Source organism: Malaclemys terrapin, chromosome 1 (genome assembly GCF_027887155.1).
Source record: "Malaclemys terrapin pileata isolate rMalTer1 chromosome 1, rMalTer1.hap1, whole genome shotgun sequence".
NCBI classification, from domain to species: Eukaryota; Metazoa; Chordata; order Testudines; family Emydidae; genus Malaclemys; species Malaclemys terrapin.
The window spans coordinates 142,857,257-142,874,457 of NC_071505.1; the positions used below are offsets into that span (position 1 = coordinate 142,857,257).

Sequence of the window (17,201 nt, forward strand, 5' to 3'; positions counted from 1 at the left end):
TTGGCACACACAAACACATTTTCATATACTGAAATGTAAACATTTCCACAGACATCCCCAAATACACACAGCAACACATCCAAATACATACTCAGAAGCACATACACATTGAGACACAGAGTGTGGACACTGATGCGCTCCCTCAAACACACACACTGACACACAATACATCTGTCACTCACAAACCCTGCTATGCACAAACACCACCAGACACGCAAACAGTTCAATTCACTACTTTAGAAGGATAACAACTGTTGCCCAAGTTTGATGTAGAGGATGACAAATAGATTCTGAAGATCTGAAGTTTGGGGCAAGGGGAGTCCAGTGAGGATATTAGAGAGAGGGAGATCTCAGTGGCATCAGGAGAGATCTGAAGTGGGCGTCTGGTAGAGGAAGAGGGTATGGGCAGGGCCGGCGCAACCCATTAGGCAACCTAGGCAGTCGCCTAGGGCACTACAATTTGGGGGGCAGCGACTGCGGCGGTATTTCGGCGGCGGGACCTTCCACTGCCTAGGGCAGCAGAAAAGCTGGCGGCGCTCCTGGGTATGGGAGAATGCCAGTCCTATTCTGGTAGGGCACTATGCTGAAAGTGTTCGGTGGGGGGTCTCCAAACAAGGATTGCTGCAGAGAGGAGGGGTCCAGGATTTTAGAGGAGATATCGGGGAAGGGGGAAGGTTCCAGGGGTGACTCTAGGGGAGTAATCCCTGGGTAATTTCTGCGTGAGGCAAGGATCAGAAGATTCCAAAGGAGGGGAACGTCCTGGAGGTGGGATATTCTGGGTAGGTATTGGGGGGGTCTTTTGGGAGAGAGGAGATTACAGGGGTGAGGTTACAGGATTGGGAAGAGGGAGGAGATTTTGGAAGGATTATGGGGGAGGCTCGAGGGGGCAGAGGTGCTGGGGGAGGGAGTTTGAGGAAGAAGTGAGTCCAGTGGGAAGATTGTTGAGAGGGGCTTTCCAAGGTGGGTGGGGAGGTTCTGCATCACTCCTCCCAAGGACAGACCTTTCTGGCGTCTGACTTCACTGGCTAGCGCTCAAGCCACGAGTGACGGGTCCCTTGGAGACACCTCTCTCCATAGCAACGTAATCGCTTCCCGTTAAGATCCTGACAATAAGCAGCAAGATAAGCGGGGGGAAAGAGACAGACAGACTGACTGACTGAGCCAGGGGAGGGAACGGGTCTTGCTGCAGGGAGCAGGAGGGCTTGGCAGCTGGGGGCCAGGTCTGTTGGGGGCCAGAGACAGGGTGACCAGACAGCAAATGTGAAAAATCCGGACGGGGGTGGGAGGTAATAGGAGCCTAAGAAAAATACCCCAAAATCGGGACTGTTCCAATAAAATCGGGACATCTGGTCACCCTAGCCAGAGGGCGGGGGATGGATGGGATGTGCGGAGGACAGGAGAGGCTCAGCGGCGGGGGCTCGGGGGCAGTGGTCGCTGGCCCCCGAGCAGGGGCTGGGCGGGGGCACGGGGGCGAAAAAGGGAGAGCTCAGGAGCTGGGCGGCGGCGGGCAGAGGCAGGACCGAGGCTCTCGGGGATAAGGCTCCAGTCGCTCTGAGGCTCTGGGCTGCCCGCGGGGCCCCAGCCTCGGTTCTCCCGCCTCAGGCTGCCCGCCCCCGAGCCCTGCCTGCACAGCCAGCCGGGGCTGCGGGCGGGCGAGCCGGCAGCCAGGGGGTTAACGGCAGCCAGCGAGGAGAGACAGAGGCAGGACGGGGCTGGCCCAGCCCTCGGCAGCTGTTTATTTCAAGACAGTCTCTCGGTCTCCTGCAGCCAGGGCTCAGCCCCGCCGAGCCGCCCGGCTATGCGAGGCACCGGCCGCAGCCGACCCAGCCGGGCCCCCCCAGCCCCGGGCTCCTTCGCGCCGGCTGGCCCTAGGGCGTCCGCCCGCAAGGTGAGTTTGTTCCCTGGCTCCGGGCGCTGCGGACAGTCCCGGGGATGCGGCTGGATGGGCGGGGCTGGGGAGGGGGGCGCATCCTTCCTCCACGCCTCCCCTGCCCGCCTGGCCCCTCGGCGTCCCTGGTCGCTCCCCGCCTCCAGCCGCAGCTGTCCTCCCCGAGCACCCCTCACCTGGCTCCGGGGCGGATGCCTCTCGCCCTGTCCAACACCCCCATCCCTGCGGCCCCAGGCTCCATCGCACGCCCGGAGACCTGTTGTGCTGGAGGGAGCGTGCAGGGGAGACTGGAGAGTCGAGGATTTGGACATAGGGGACTGGGAGGAAAATTGGAGAGGGAGAGATTCAACATACTTGTTACATTGGGGGGCGGGGAATCATCACAACACAGCCCCTGGGTGCCCGGGATCCGCACCCGCAGAGCGCTACCATAGGGGGTCACACTCTCAGCTCCCAAATGCAGATCTGCGCCCAGTGCACAAGCACTGCCTTCACACCCCTGGTCCCAAGCACAGGGAAATCCATCCCCGAAAAGCACACACTCTGAATCGTTCCCGCAGACAGTGGGCACCTGGGATTCAGGTGCCCAGTATCTGAGCACACTGGGATCTATGTCCTAGGACACTTGCATTGGAATTCCCATTGCCAGTCACTGAACACTTCAGGATCCTTATCCCAGTGCATTAACATTGGGTTAACACTCCCAGCACCTTAGCATCCTTGGGATCAACACGGTGGGGTACTAGCACAGGATTCACAGTCTCAGCCAGCACAGCATCCACAAAAAGAAACACAGCTACATCCCACAGGATGTGGGATCCAAATTTCCCAGCCCCATGCACAGTGACAGTGGGATAGCTCAAGTGCAATAGTACCATGATTTCAACATCCCCCTAGCTCCAGGGCACTAGCATTTGCAATTCACACTCCCAGCCTCCTAACCGCACCCAAGTGCAGCAGAACCCACATCTTAGGGCAAATGCCTCCTGCCCCAGTTCTCTAACACTGGGATTCAAACTTCCTGCCCTAAAAAACAGAGCAAATCATACCTTGAGCCACTAGCACCGGGATTTGCCCTCCTACTGATTAAGTATGGTGGGATTGGCACCCTGGCACATTAGCCCTGAGATTCATACCACCAATGCCCAGGCTCAGTGGAGTCTGCTGCTAGACACTACCACTGGGATTCACAGTCCCAGACCCCAGTCTATCCAGGTTCTTATACTGATGGTTACCACCACAGTATCTGAACACTTCTCAGTGACAGCCATGATATCACTCTCTTCATTGCTGAGGGGTGGATGGGTCATGGTCAGTATTGGTTTGTTTTTGTAAATTATTATAAAGAGTAGGAATTTGGTGTGGGTCAGGCTGGGCAAAGCGTGAGTTTGTCTTTAGCTCTCAATGAGGTGGAGTTAATGGGGAATGTTATTTTATCTGGTAGTGAGGTCCATAGTCTTGGCCCAGCTCCTATGAATGTTCTGTTCCTCATAATCATGAACCTCTGCTCCCCCCCCCCAGTTGACAATTTCATTATTTCAGTAGAAGGTATTTGTCATGTGAAGCCATAATTGCAGAGGGAGAGGTGATTGAGTGCTCATGTCATTGGGGTCAGTCCCATGGAGGGCTTTGAATATCAGGATGGAGAACCTGAATTGGGCTCTGTTCAATGGGGGCCCTGCATGGGGTGCAGAGAACCAGGGTGATGCATTCCAGAAAATGCGTTGCTGAATAAACAGGCTGATGCATTCTGAATTAGCTGAAGCTCTCTGAAGGTAAAGTGCTTCATTCCTATATAGAGTATTGCAACAGTCTTATTTAGACGTTACAAATATACAGATCACTATGGCCAGAGCCAAGTCCGATAGAATTAGGTGCAATCTTTAGACCATCCCTGGCTAGCTTCTTCCCACTAGCATGACCTGTCTTGTATGTATTCAGCTTTAGCCAGTTGCTCATCATTCAGATGTTGTTCACTGCAAGACATCAAGAAAGCGGTGAGATTTATAGTTTCCAAGGCCACAAGAGACCATTGTGATCATCTCACCTGACCTCCTGTATAGCATAGACCATAGAATTTCACCAATTTTATTTCCTGCATCAAGCCCATAGCTTCTGGATGAGCTACAGCATATCTTTTAAAAATATATCCATTTAAAGACAATCCACCACAGTCCTAGGTAAATTGTTCTATTGTGGGATCCTTATTGTTAAAAATTTGCACCTTATTTAAATTTGTCTCACTTCAACTTCCAGCAGTTGGACTGTGCAGATAACAGCTGATGCAGAGTTGGCTATTATCTGCTTATTGCTGGCACCTCAGCCCTTGCAGTCTTCCTAGTTCTCTCTACAGTTTTATATTGAATAAGATAGCAGAGAGAATTGTGTGTTCTTGGCTCCCACCTAGCAGAGGCATTGGCATGATAAACAGTTGTCCATAATGAGTTTCTGAGTTCCAACTGCATGCAACAGGATCTGCACTTCAGGACACTAGCAGTGGGAGTCATATACACAGCATCCAAGTGGAGCATCGTCTCAGGTTCAGCCTACTAACACAGGAATGCACAGTTCCAACCCATGAGTGCAGTAGACTGTCCAGGGCATTAGTGCTGAGAGGCAGATTGCCAGTCCCTTGGCACAGTGGGATCCATGCTTTATGGCACAAGCACCAAAATTTACACTCCCAGTTTCCAAGAACTATGGGATCTCTGCCACAGGAAACCAGAACCAGTGAGTGAATGCAGCTGGCTACACAACCCATAGTAACAGCACTGGGATTCACGTTCCCAACCTCTAAGCACAATGAGATCTGTTCCTAGTTAGTACATTAGCCCCAGAATTCATAGTCTAAGTCTGGGTAAATAGTGTGTGTAATGCTGCCTGCAATGACTCAAGAGCATGGTACCAACCTCAGGGCAGAGTCAGGGCCGGTGCAAGGATGTTTCGCGCCCTAGGCGAAACTTCCACCTTGCGCCCTCCCCCCTCCCCAAGCCCTGCTCCCCGCCCCCCCTCCACCCTGAGGCGCCCCCGCCCGTGGCAGCTCTCCACCCCCCCCGGCCCGGGGAGCCGTGCGGCAGCTCCCCACCCCAGCTCACCTCTGCTCCGCCCCTTCCCCGAGCCCTGGAGCAGCTCCCCATCCCCCCCGCCCTGAGGCGCCTCTCCCGTGGCAGCTCCCCACCCCAGCTCACCTCTGCTCCACCTCCTCCCCGAGCATGCCGTCGCTGCTCCACTTCTCCCGCCTCCCAGGCTTGCAGTGCCAATCAGCTGTTTGGTGACGCAAGCCTGGGAGGGAGAGAAGCAGAGTGGGGCGGCGTGCTCAGGGGAGGAGGCGGAGCAGAGGTGAGCCGGGGCGGGGAGTTCCCCTGCGTGCCGCCCCCCCCTTACTTGCTGCAGGCAGCCCTCCCCGCACCCCTGTACCCCAGCTCCCTCCGGCTAAATGCCGACGACAACTGGGGTGGCCAAAGATCCGGCCACTGCGGTCGCCGCCGAAGAAAATGCCGCCCCCCAAATGCTAGTGCCCTAGGCGACCACCTGGCCCTGGGCAGAGTGTTAGGAACCCGGGCGCAAACTCCAAATCAGTTGTGAGTTCTATACTTAGATTTCAGCAACAGAGTGTCAAGTGCAAACTCCTCAGGCACTTTAACAGCCTTATCATGGAGTCACAGACAGTCCCCTTGGGTACACTGATCTATCTTGCCACCCAAGTGAGCCTACCTCTGTGATAGATGGTCTCTTACACCAAGAATCACAGCAGTATTCAAGTTACTCTCAGTCCCAAAGGACCAGTTACTTACCCCAGGTCAGTTGCACGTTAGATCTCCCACCAAAGAAAGCACTTGGAGCCAATCTTACAATAAACTATATACAGATTTATTAAATAGGAAAGGGAAATTAAAGAGTTATTTACAAGGATAAAGCAAGTAAACATAGATACACAAATGAGTTACAGTCTTATGTTTCATCAGGTAATAGAAGCTTCTGTAATAAGCAAACTCTATATGTCTGTTAGGGCTAACCCAGGCTAAGCAGCTGGGGATCTCTTGCTTATGCCTAGAAACACCGCCCCCCATGAGTCCAAGCTGCATAGAGATCCCAAGTTCCTTTTGTTTGGGGTTTTTATTCTCCTCCTGCCATATGCTCTGAGTTGCAAATTTAGCTGATAGAAGGAGTCTACTTGCATGACTCTTCTTCACAGGGAGAAGGGCAGAACAGTAAATTTTTTTTATCTTTTTGTTGATGGTACACAGGGAAATTCCAGTCTCAGCATCCCATAATAGTCCATCTGGTATCGATGGACCTTTCCTTTTGGGAAGCCTGTAACACCCTTCTGTTGAAGATCAACACCTTACACTAATTGATGTCTCTCTCCTGTCTGGGGATTTACACAGTTCAGAGGTTCAGAATACAACTGCTCAAATATTGCCTTACAATATGGGTAGGGCCCTACCAAATTCACGGCCATTAAAAACGCGTCATGGTCCATGAAATCTGGTCTCCCCCTGTGAAATCTGGTCTTTTGTGTGCTTTTACCCTACACTGTACAGATTTCATAGGGGAGACCAGCGTTTCTCAAACTGGGGGCCCTGACCCAAAAGGGAGTTGCAGGAGGTTTGCAAGGTTATTTTGGGGGGGGGGGGGGGTCATGGTATTGCCACCCTTACTTCTGTGCTGCCTTGAGAGCTGGGTGACTGGAGAGTGGCAGCTATTGGCCAGGCGCCCAGCTCTGAAGACAGCATCCCGCCTGCAGCAGCATAGAAGTCAGGGTGGCAACGCCATACCATGCCACCCTGACTTCTGTGTTGCCTTCAGAGCAGGGTGGCCCAAGAGGGGCGGCTGCTGACTGAGGGCCCAGCTCTGCAGGCAGCAGCGCAGAAGTAAGGCTGGCACTACCACCCCCCCCCCAAATAACCAAGTGAGCCTCCCCCCCCCCCCCCCACGACTCCTTTTTGGGTCAGGATGCCTACAATTACAACACCTTGAAATTTCAGATTTAAATAGCTGAAATCATGAAATGTATTATTTTTAAAATCCTATGCCCGTGAAATTGACCAAAATGGACTGTGAATTTGGTAGGGGCCGAAATATGGGATACAGATGTTGTGAGATTAATGAATGCAGCAACTCACAAGCCTTCAATAGCGACTAAACATATTCTAATAGTAATATTTTAACAATACTAACACACAGGTGAGCCAGACTGATTCTAGTGGTGTGTTTGTCAGTCTTCAGTTGAGACAAGGGAATTGGGGCATGAACTAGAACCTAGTCTGCCAGCATCAGAGTGGGATCCCCATCCAAGGGCACCAGAACTCCTGCTTCCAGCCCCTGAGTAAAGCAGGATTCAGACTCCCAGCTCCCGAGCACAGGAAGATCTGCACCTGAGGGTACCAGCTGCCAGAGGCAGTGGCATCCACACCCCCAGGACATTAGGGCTCGAATTCACACTCTCATGCACACAGGTACTGTGTTGCAGGGTGCTAGCACCAGGATTTGCATTCCCAGATCTTTAACACAGCCTGAGGCACTTACACACAAATTCAAACTCACAGCCCCTAAGCACAGCAGGATCTGCATTACAGGGCATTAGCACTGGGATTCGTGCCACCTGCACCTAAACTCACTAGTGCAGGGATTCCATTCCCAACATCCTCTCCCAAGTATAGGTGGAACGACGCTTCAGTTCACTAGCACAGAGATTTACACTCCCATCCTCTATGTAGGATTCCCACCCCCAGGACAATAGCAGCGGGATTCCTACTCCCAGCCATTGAGCGCAGAAAGATCTGCACCACAGAGCACTACCTCTGGAATTCACATTCCCAGCCCCTAAACACAGCAAGATCCTTATCCTGGGGCCCTAATGTCTAGTGCAGTCTGGGCAGGTGGTAAGCTGCACCTCAGAGGACTATTGCTAGGATTCACACCCCAACCTCCTGAGCCTGGTGGGATCCGCACCGCAGGACATTAGCACTGGGTTTCACATTTTATTCCCAAAATACAAAGGGGTTCATACCCTGGGGCACTGGCATCAGGGTTTGCTGCCAGTCTCTCAAGCATGTTTAATTTTCTAGGACAACGTGATAATAATCCAAATAACCTGGGTCCTGCTAGGAATCCTTTGGGCTCTGTGGGAACCTCACCCTGTCTTTGGGCTGAGCTGCATTTAAACTCCTTCCATGCGAGTACTAGGTCCTCTCTATCCATCACAGCTTGAGAGTAATATAACCCCTGCAAGAGTGGCTACTGATCTCCCCCCATTTTCATACCCAGGGGAACCCCAGGTTCTTTTCACAGGGTGATCCTGTCACATGTGGGAGGGGGAGAGGTTGCATTAGCAGATGGATGAGATTTTTTTCCCCTCTGTGAACCTTGTTTAAATATTTAGCAGAAGCGACCTAAAAATATCCCCACTTAACACATCAGGGAGGGCATCTCCCTTGCCCCACAGCCCCTACCTACTAATAGGAAGGGACTTTCATTTAAAAGGGTGTGGGGGGGGGAGGTTGCTTTTAATTAATGATATGCCAGGGGGAGACTAAACAGGAGGGGATGGCAAAAACCTCCGAAGTGCTCTCTGGAGTTTGAGTGGAGGTGTGCAACAGATTGGACCTTAAGTCAGCCCTGACAGGACATTCTCCATGCTCAGTCATTCATGAGCTTCACCCAGACATATGCACACACGAGCTGTTTTCCACCCCTCCACAGGGTACCAAGACAGAGCAGCAGGGAGCCATCAATGGGTCAGTCTTACACCCCCCCCCCCCACACACACACGTCCTGATTTTATAGCGACAGTCCTGATTTTTGGGTCTTTTTCTTATATAGGCTCCTATTACCTCCTACCCCCCATCCCGATTTTTCACACTTGCTGTCTGGTCACCCTAACACACACCCTCATGTAGCTACCACAAAGAAATTCGCAGAGTATTCATATTGATTTTCTGTGTAAAGTTTTTGCTTTATAACCGACTCCCAGTGTCAGGCACCTCCTCACCCCCCCATCTCAGAAAAGAGTCTGTGACTCCACTGGGCACTGCTTAGAGGGAGGGGCCTGAGAGATGGAGCATCTCAAGGACATGAAGGGTAGCAACACCATGCCTCCTAGTGCCAGGCTAGAATGAAGGGAGAATGGGCATGGCAAGACTATAAATCCAATCAACAAAGTCAGCCTGTAGTTTACTATTATCTATGCTAGGTAACAGTATTTTAATAGGGAAAGAGTGGCAGAAAGGAGTGTGTGTGTGAAAGAGAGAGAGACGGAGAAAGAGAAGAGACCTGGAACAGAGTGTATGGAAAAATTAATTTCATGTTAGCCAATGGGAATATAAACACTAAATATTTGATGGGCACATTTTTGCTCTTAAATTCTTTAGCAGATCTGGACTTTTGTAGATGATTCACTCTCACTTTCATAATGTTCTTTGTTTATCACTGTTGCCCATTTTCTCTTTCTTTCTCTGACACACAATGGAAGAGTCTCTTTTTTTAATAAATGGATTACTCACTCCACACTATAAACAAACATAGGAATGAAGATTCCAACTTGTTCTAGTGACAAGCAAACAAAGATACTGAATTCCTCTCTTGACCTTCAGACACAGCAGTCCCTGGGGAAACTGTGTGTGGTGTGTGTGCACGCGTATGTGCACATGCATGAGTATTTGTGTGACTAAGTGTGTGCATATGCCCTTGCGTGTATTTTTGTGCAGTGTGTGCGCATGCGGGGGAAGGAGGGTGTGCCTATGTGAGTCTGCAGCTTGTGTGTATTTTCAAGATGGGTACCTGTGTGATGTGTGGACCTTGGCAGAGCTGTTTGTTGGGGCCCAGGCCATGAATAGCCAGGGATTATTGAAGGCTGCATATCAGTACTGAGGGACACCAGGAGTGGTGGAGATGAGCTTATTTAGTCTGCGGAAGAGAAGAGTGAGGGGGGGATTTGATAGCAGCCTTCAACTACCTGAAGGGGGGTTCCAAAGAGGATGGAGCTAGGCTGTTCTCAGTGGTGGCAGATGACAGAACAAGCAGCAATGGACTCAAGTGGGGGAGGTCCAGGTTGGATATTAAGAAACACTATTTCACTAGGAGGGTGGTGAAGCACTGACCTGGGTTACCTAGGGAGGTGGTGGAATCTCCATCCTTAGAGGTTTTTAAAGCCTGGCTTGACAAAGCCTTGGCTGGGATGATTTAGTGGTCTTGGTCCTGCTTTGAGCAGGGGATTGGACCTGAGGTCTCTTCCAACCCTAATCTTCTATGATTCTATGGTGTGCACTGAACCTCCTTTTTTTGTCTTTTAGTGAAGAATATGAGACAAGGTGGTTGCTGAGTGAAGAAACTGTTGCCTCTGCTATGGAGTCAGGTACCTGGTAAGTTCACAACTTCCAAAATTAACTAATAATGTGAAAGGCACAACACAGAATGGGAAAGGAGCACTAGCTAAGTGGGGAGCTCCCAGATACTCCAGTCAGAGCCTTTCCTTGCAAGAGCCACCGTAGGAAGGGGGATAGGAATGCTGGCTGTGATGGGAGCTCTCAGCAACTCCAGTCCTGGCATCTCCCAGCAGGAGGTGCTCTTCTGACAACTCCCTTTCTCTCTCTCCACAGTGTAATGCTCCCACTGGTTTCCTGCCTCCACTCGCTGCAGCTCTGGACTGTCCTGCTTGTGGCCTTAGCAGTCTCTTCACATGGCGTTTGGTCTCTTCGTTCCCGGAATCCCCTTGCTCCTCGGCCACTCTGTACCCGTCGCAGCCCCTCAGCTGCCAGGCCTGTTTGCATTTGGGACAAGAACTCACCGTCAGAGAGAGACTCTCGCTTCATCACACTGCGCCAGCGATCTCTGACGCCACGGGACGGGGAGCTGCGTCATGTGATGCGGCTAAGGCGCCAGGCCCCAGGGGCCCGGCCTGCCACCCCCTCTGGGTTTGAGGAGGGGCTGCCTTCATCCCAGTACCCCTGGGCCATTGTATGGGGCCCCACAGTGTCAGATGAGGATGGAGGTGACCCCAACTCAGCCAATCCAGGCTTCCCACCTCTGGGTTACACCTTTGTTTCACCACATGGGATGGCAACGGCACAACCCAACTCCCACTCGCTGCTGCACAATGCGGGCCTCAACCTGCGGGAGACCCCCGCCACGCTGAGGCCCTTCTTGTTTGGGCCCCGGGGGGAAGGTAAATCTGCTCCACATCTCTTTCACCCTGCTCCTTATGGCACCTCCTGATGGGAAAGGCCAGGAGTGCACTTGGGGGGGAGGGGCTCCACACACCAAGCCCTCCTGCCCCTTTCCCTGCAGTGCCTTTGGGTGGATGCCAGATGTGGCACTCACACACTCTCTCTGTCTCTCTCAGGTGTGGATCCTCAGCTGTATGTTACTATCACAATCTCCATCATTATTGTCCTAGTCGCCACTGGGATAATATTCAAGTTCTGGTGAGTGGGGTTTAAGGGTGTGGATGTCATCTGCTTGGGCATCTGCAAGACTGCTCTGGGAGTGAGTGGACTCCACTAGTTCTGGGGGTTCACAGGGCCAGAGACACTGCTTGGACTTGTGGGGGAGGGGCTTTGGGGACAAAGATCTCACTGTGCTCAGGGGCTGTGTGCATGAGGAAGGTTTGGACATGGAGCCCACTGTTCTCAGGGTGCTGGGTGTATCAGGGGCTTAGGGGCACAGACCCCACTGTTCTCAAGGTTCTGGGTACCTTGGGGGACGAGGCCCCCCCTTGTCTCAGTGACCCTCTCTCACTGCAGCTGGGACCGTAGTCAGAAGCGTCGTCGTCACTCTGGCCAGCAGAGTGGGGTGCAGCAGCAGGAAAGTCAGCAGCCACTCACAGACCTGTCGCCCACCACAGTCAGCATCCTGGGACCCTACGGAGACACACTGGTCCCGACACCTGAGACAGAGGAGTCCAGGCAGGTCCAGGAGGGTGTAGAGAAACTGGGGGGCCAGGGGAAGAGCAGGACCTTCCAGCTCAACCGGTGAGTGACAGAAAGGAGGACAGTGAGATGGGGATAGAGACAGGGGAAGAGAGAGAGGTTGAGAGAGAGAGGATGAAAAGAACGCTGGAACAACAAGAGACAGACAGAGGGAGGGAGAGACAGTGCAATTCTCTGATGAATGTCTTTGAAGCCCAGGGCAAAGGGAGATTGTTTAGTGGGGAACCAAGTGAGGAAAAGAGCGCATCTGGGGAAAGGAGCTCAGGAGCTGTCCAGTGCTCAGGGTCTGAGAGCCCGGGTTGTCCTCTCTCTAAGGGAAGGGCCTGGAGCCCTGTCGCTTGAGATGCTAGGAACTAGGAGCCTTGGGGAGAGAGTGGGGATAGGAAACAGTCCTAGCCAGGAAGGGAGAGGGGGACCTGAGGAGGCATCTTCCATCTCTGATTCTTTTATTTCACTCCCTTTTCCCCCCCAGGATCCCACTGGTAAATCTGTGAGAGCAGCGGAGCTGGCTTCCACAAACCCTCTTGTCACATCCAGGGAGTGTTCTGTTGCCTCTGCTACACCAGGAATGATTTGCTTGTGTCACAACTTTCCACCACCATCATTAACTTAACCATCCCAGGATGTACTCGGGCAATGGACAGACTGGGCCTCACTGGTCCCATGCTGCGGGGGAGAGGAAGCATGGGGGTAACCCACAAGATGGGGTGACAAGGGAGCGGGGGGCGCAAGAGCAATTGGTGTTGTGAAATCTAAACCTCCTGACCCTCCCCCAACATATACACACGCACTTTGATCTCTGAGGATAACCCACCAGTGCATGCCTAACATGGGGGTAGGGGAGGTGGAGAGGCAAGGTCCTACCCCCAGTCCCAACCCCTCTGTTTGTTTCTTCCTGTGTCGTGTGCTTTGAAGTGTCTTCCGAACAGCTGGAGCTCCGTGGTTGCAGAATTCCCAGCCTTAGGCAGGGATTCCGATGGGGGTGGGGGGTGTCTTCTGCTAAGGCCTTGACCTCTCCTGAGGGACCCAGGTGCTGGCAGCAGCTACTGGTGGGTGTTGGGAAGACCTCACTCAGCACCTGCCCCCCCCTTCCCTGCGGGAACCTTGCCTCTCCCTCTGTCAGTTCTGTCTTTTTGTTTTCTCTTTCTCCCAATGCTCCTCCTTCTCTCTCTTCTCTCTGTCTCTTCCTCTATCACCCGGTCATCATCATCATCTCTCTCTCACTGGGAAAGGCTGCAGAATAGTTTCCATGCTTGCCCTGCTTCCAGGCACTCAGATCTTTTGGACCCCACCTCACCAAGATTTGCTCTCCACTCTAAGGTGATGTTTTCAGAAAGCTTGAGGCAAAATCCTCTGGCCATTTTGTAGTTCAGGAAGTATGAAAAACAAGCCTGAGCAAGCTAACTGCCCTGCATACAATCCTGAGCAAGTCTTTTATAGGGCTACTGCAAAAGCAGTTGAAGCATGACACGTGGAGATGGATGGCTGGGAACTGGGGCCATCCATCTAGGTGTTGGGTGGGGAAGTGGCTTGGATTTAACAAAGGTCTGATGATGGTTTCAGCTGAGCCTTCTATCAGGACCCAAGCATCCCAAATGGGGTGAGGAAAGGGCAGCGGAGGCAGTGAGGGACTGATGCCATGGGACAGGCAAAGAGGGGACCCACCCTGTCCATGTTGCAAAAGGGAGCAGTTCAGAGGCCACATATGGGAATGTTTTGAGGTGCTATATACCATTCAGTTACTCCTGGACTGCTCCCAGCCCGTCAGACAGCACTTGTGAGAGACAGAGAGAAGGACAGACAGAGGTGGGATATTCACAGGTGATACAATGGCTATGTCGTCACTACCAGAAAAGGTGTGTTTGTACAATCCTAGTGGAGACAAAGCTCTGGAGTCTCTGTCATGATGGAGCTAGTTCAGGTCAGCTATTGGTTGGGGGTATAACATTAACCTCATCTACCTATCTTGCAGTAAAAAATGGCTGTGCCTTGTCCCCACTAGGATTTTACAGTGAGCTAGCCAACATGAGATAGTCATCTTGGGGTAAAGAAACCACTTTTTTTTTTTTTTTTTTTTAATTTATGGAGATATCCTATCTCCTAGAACTGGAAGGGATCTTGAAATGTCATCAAGTCCAGCCCCCTGCTTTCACTAGCAGGACCAAGTACTGATTGTGCCCCAGATCCCTAAGTGGCCCCCTCAAGGAGTGAGCTCACAACCCTGGGGTTAGTAGGCCAATGCTCAAACCACTGAGCTATCCCTCCCCCCTCACTTTGTTTGTGAAGACATAGCCAAAGAGCAAAGACTCCACAGCACAGCGACTTTCAGTAGATAAACCACTGGAGCAAGAAAAGCCCTGATCCTGACCAATCGCCCAACTGTGCAAAGCAAGTCATTGGATCTTAGTAGCAGAAGGTCACATCATTTCAAGCTTTGCCACCACCAAACTGATTTTTGTTTTGAATGTTAAATTCTCCAGGGTTACTTGGGTCTCACAAGAAACACCATTGTTTCCCTTTATTCTCTTATTAATGCCTGTTCAGATAGAACCATCTCCACCTGGTGGAGGGGGAAAGAGACCAAATGTTCTGATGTATTTTTTATTTGATTCACTGACAAGGCTATTGATAGGGACATGAAAAAGTTAACTGTAATCACCTTTATAAAACACAAAAAACAAACAATAGACATTTGGAAACGCTGATGTTTAAGTAAAATTACAGGCTTATTTTTTTAAACTAGATTGGTTTATAACTATGAACTGTTTCCTTATCTAGGATCCATTTTAAACTGTCTATAGCAGAAAATTTGTGCTAGTTTAATCACATCAGTTTACAATGTAATCACTTACACTAGTTTAACTCTTGCTTAAATTGGTTTGTCTGGTGTTGGTAAATTACCAGATTAAGCTAAACTAATTTAAGTGACATGCATCTGACGAAGTGGGTATTCACCCATGAGAGCTTATGCTCCAATACATCTGTTAGTCTTAAAGGTGCCAAAGGACGCTCTGTCGCTTTTTACAGATCCAGACTAACACGGCTACCTCTCTGATAATTTAAGTGAGGTTTAAGAGGATTTAAGCACATCTACATTAGAGATTTTTCACTAGTTTAACTAAATCGTTTTAAAATCAATTTAATTAAATCAGTGCAACTTTTCTAGTATAGATGAGGCTTAAATTTAGGTTATCAAATCTTCAATCCATTTACCTGATGAGTTAGGGATGACTGTTCTACCTTCCCATTTGCAGCAAGAAATGACATAAAAATGTTTGTGGCACATACAGCTAATTCAGTGCATGCTGATTGTTTTAGGGAATTTACAAGCTCTTCTGGCAAGAGGTGCATTAGTAACTCTGAGTGAAATGTTTTTGGCAAATAGTAATTTCACCAAAAATGCATTTTTCAGAGCATGAAAATGATTTGCAAATCCAGGTTGAATTAAATGAATAATTTTGGTTAAAAAAAGAAAAAGTTTAACCATTTTGAAATGTTTTGTTTTGACTTTTCAAAATGGCATTTCATTTTCAAATTTGGCCAATTTGAGAAGAGTGAAAATGTTCTGAAAATGGCCAAATAAAAATGAAATGCCTTCCCCTCCCCACAAGTATATCATTTTGAGTCAACTACAACAGTTTGGTCTATGCAAAATGACATTTTTTTCAGATTTTCAGTTTGACTTTTTTTTTTTTTTTTTTAAAAATGGGTTTCAGTCTTACTCAAACTGAATATTTTTTCTGGTTTAGCCTCCCAAACTGAAAAAATCTATTTTTTGCTCACTTCTGTTTGTAAACTCTGCAAGCTCTCAGTATATTGATTTCCTTTATTTAAAAGAAAAGAAACAAACCTAGGAAATTAAATGCAAAAACTTTGTGAATACAATGTTAAGTTTGCACAAAAAAACAGTAAATGCGGAAGAGAAGTCTCCTGTAGCAACATTACCTCAAATATATTGCACATGTAAAATGTTTTTAGTCCAATTTTTCTAACTAAATATTTAGTTTAATATGCTACTTTTAGTATCATTCACTATCTCACCTGAAACATACAGGATGTGCCAAACAATCAAGTTAACTGTCCTGAACAAACTTTCTCTGCTGCATTTTCTGACTTTAACTGAACAATCAAAAAACATGTTACCAAAACTTCTTGCATTTGGTAAATAATCTCACTGAGCCCGATTCTTCCTTGCTTGGAGCCTTATGAAGTAACCATTTTCAGCTGTGTACACTCCCACATCAAATTGTGCACTTGCTCATGCCCAGTTTGCACAGGTGTAAATGACAACACGAGGTACGAGGCTGGGAGAAACAGGCCTCTCTGGATCTAACAGTTTCCTCCTTCCCCACAGATGAGTTGAGTCCTGCAGTAGGAAGTCCTGACTGACCTAAGCTCCAGATCCCCTAGCACACATCAGTCAATGTTTCCTTGCAACCTCTGCCCTGCCTCAGGCAGGAGGGTTCAGAGAGATAGCAACAGGCCAGCTTCTTTCACTGCCTGCCAGTCCCCACTTCCTTAGCCTGCTGTTTTTCTTACCTACCTTTTCCCCTCTTTCTACTCTCACTTCACACTCCCGCCCCACACATCTCTTCCCTCCTGCTGTTTCAGTCTCCCCCTTCTTTTCTTGTTCTCTCTCTCCTGCTCTGTCTTGTTCTGTTTCTTCCCTCACCTATTTCTCTCTATTCTTCCCTTTGTGCCTTCCCCCTTGACTTGCTCTCTCCCTCCCCCACCCTTGTGCGCTGTGATATATATTTTTGTAGGATTATCTTCTCCTTGTGGCGAAATATTCAGTTCTTGTGGGATGTAAGTTTCAACATTTTTAAATAAACCTTTACAAAATACTGAAAACAAAACTGCTGCAGCTGTGTACCGTGTCATGGCAGGGAGCCCAAGAGGGCCATCACCCCGAGGAGACTTGGATGGGGGCATCACACATACAATCCTCTGTCCTGGGCCATAGAGGAGGCAGAATTCAACCCCATTCAATCCTAGGTTTCAGCCCTCTCCTCTAACACACATGCATTGCTCCCTGCTCTTGTGGGATCCCCTGCCTTCCATGCAAAGTGCCCTCTTTCTGCCACAGGATGCAGGCTTCATGTTCAGTCCCAGGGTTGTTGTTTTGCCTTTTACATGCAATTTCCCAGCAATGTTCATGAACTTTTCATTGCATGATGATTTTTGATTGAAGCAGAGTGGCAGTAAGAGGAGAGACAGAAAAATTGAAAGAAAGGGAGGAAGATGGAGATATGCTGGGAGCAGAAAATTCGCTTGCTCCATTCCCCTCAGCTGCCTCCGTGATTTCTATTTACGGCCTTGCTACCTCCCCTCCTGGCCACGCTGCTGCTGTTGCTGGTTTCCAGGGCTGCTCTGTAATTAAGCAT

At 50.0% G+C, this 17,201-nt stretch overlaps 1 protein-coding gene across 1 annotated transcript; it reads left to right on the plus strand.

Annotated features, from left to right (window-relative positions):
- The first annotated feature begins 1,156 nt into the window (after nt 1-1,156).
- Nucleotides 1,157-16,667, plus strand: PIANP (PILR alpha associated neural protein). Its single transcript, XM_054041951.1, has 7 exons — nt 1,157-1,220; nt 1,768-1,888; nt 10,183-10,251; nt 10,489-11,054; nt 11,232-11,313; nt 11,632-11,859; nt 12,290-16,667. The coding sequence occupies exons 3-7, from the start codon at nt 10,235-10,237 to the stop codon at nt 12,309-12,311; spliced, it is 915 nt and encodes a 304-aa protein (XP_053897926.1). The 5' UTR covers nt 1,157-1,220; nt 1,768-1,888; nt 10,183-10,234; the 3' UTR covers nt 12,312-16,667.
- Nucleotides 16,668-17,201: the final 534 nt, after the last annotated feature.

Excerpts from the sequence above, each read along its gene's own strand:
- PIANP (XM_054041951.1), top strand. Across the intron at positions 11,314-11,631 it reads GGGATAATATTCAAGTTCTG|CTGGGACCGTAGTCAGAAGC; the intron begins GTGAGTGGGGTT and ends CTCTCACTGCAG. Across the intron at positions 11,860-12,289 it reads AGGACCTTCCAGCTCAACCG|GATCCCACTGGTAAATCTGT; the intron begins GTGAGTGACAGA and ends TTTCCCCCCCAG.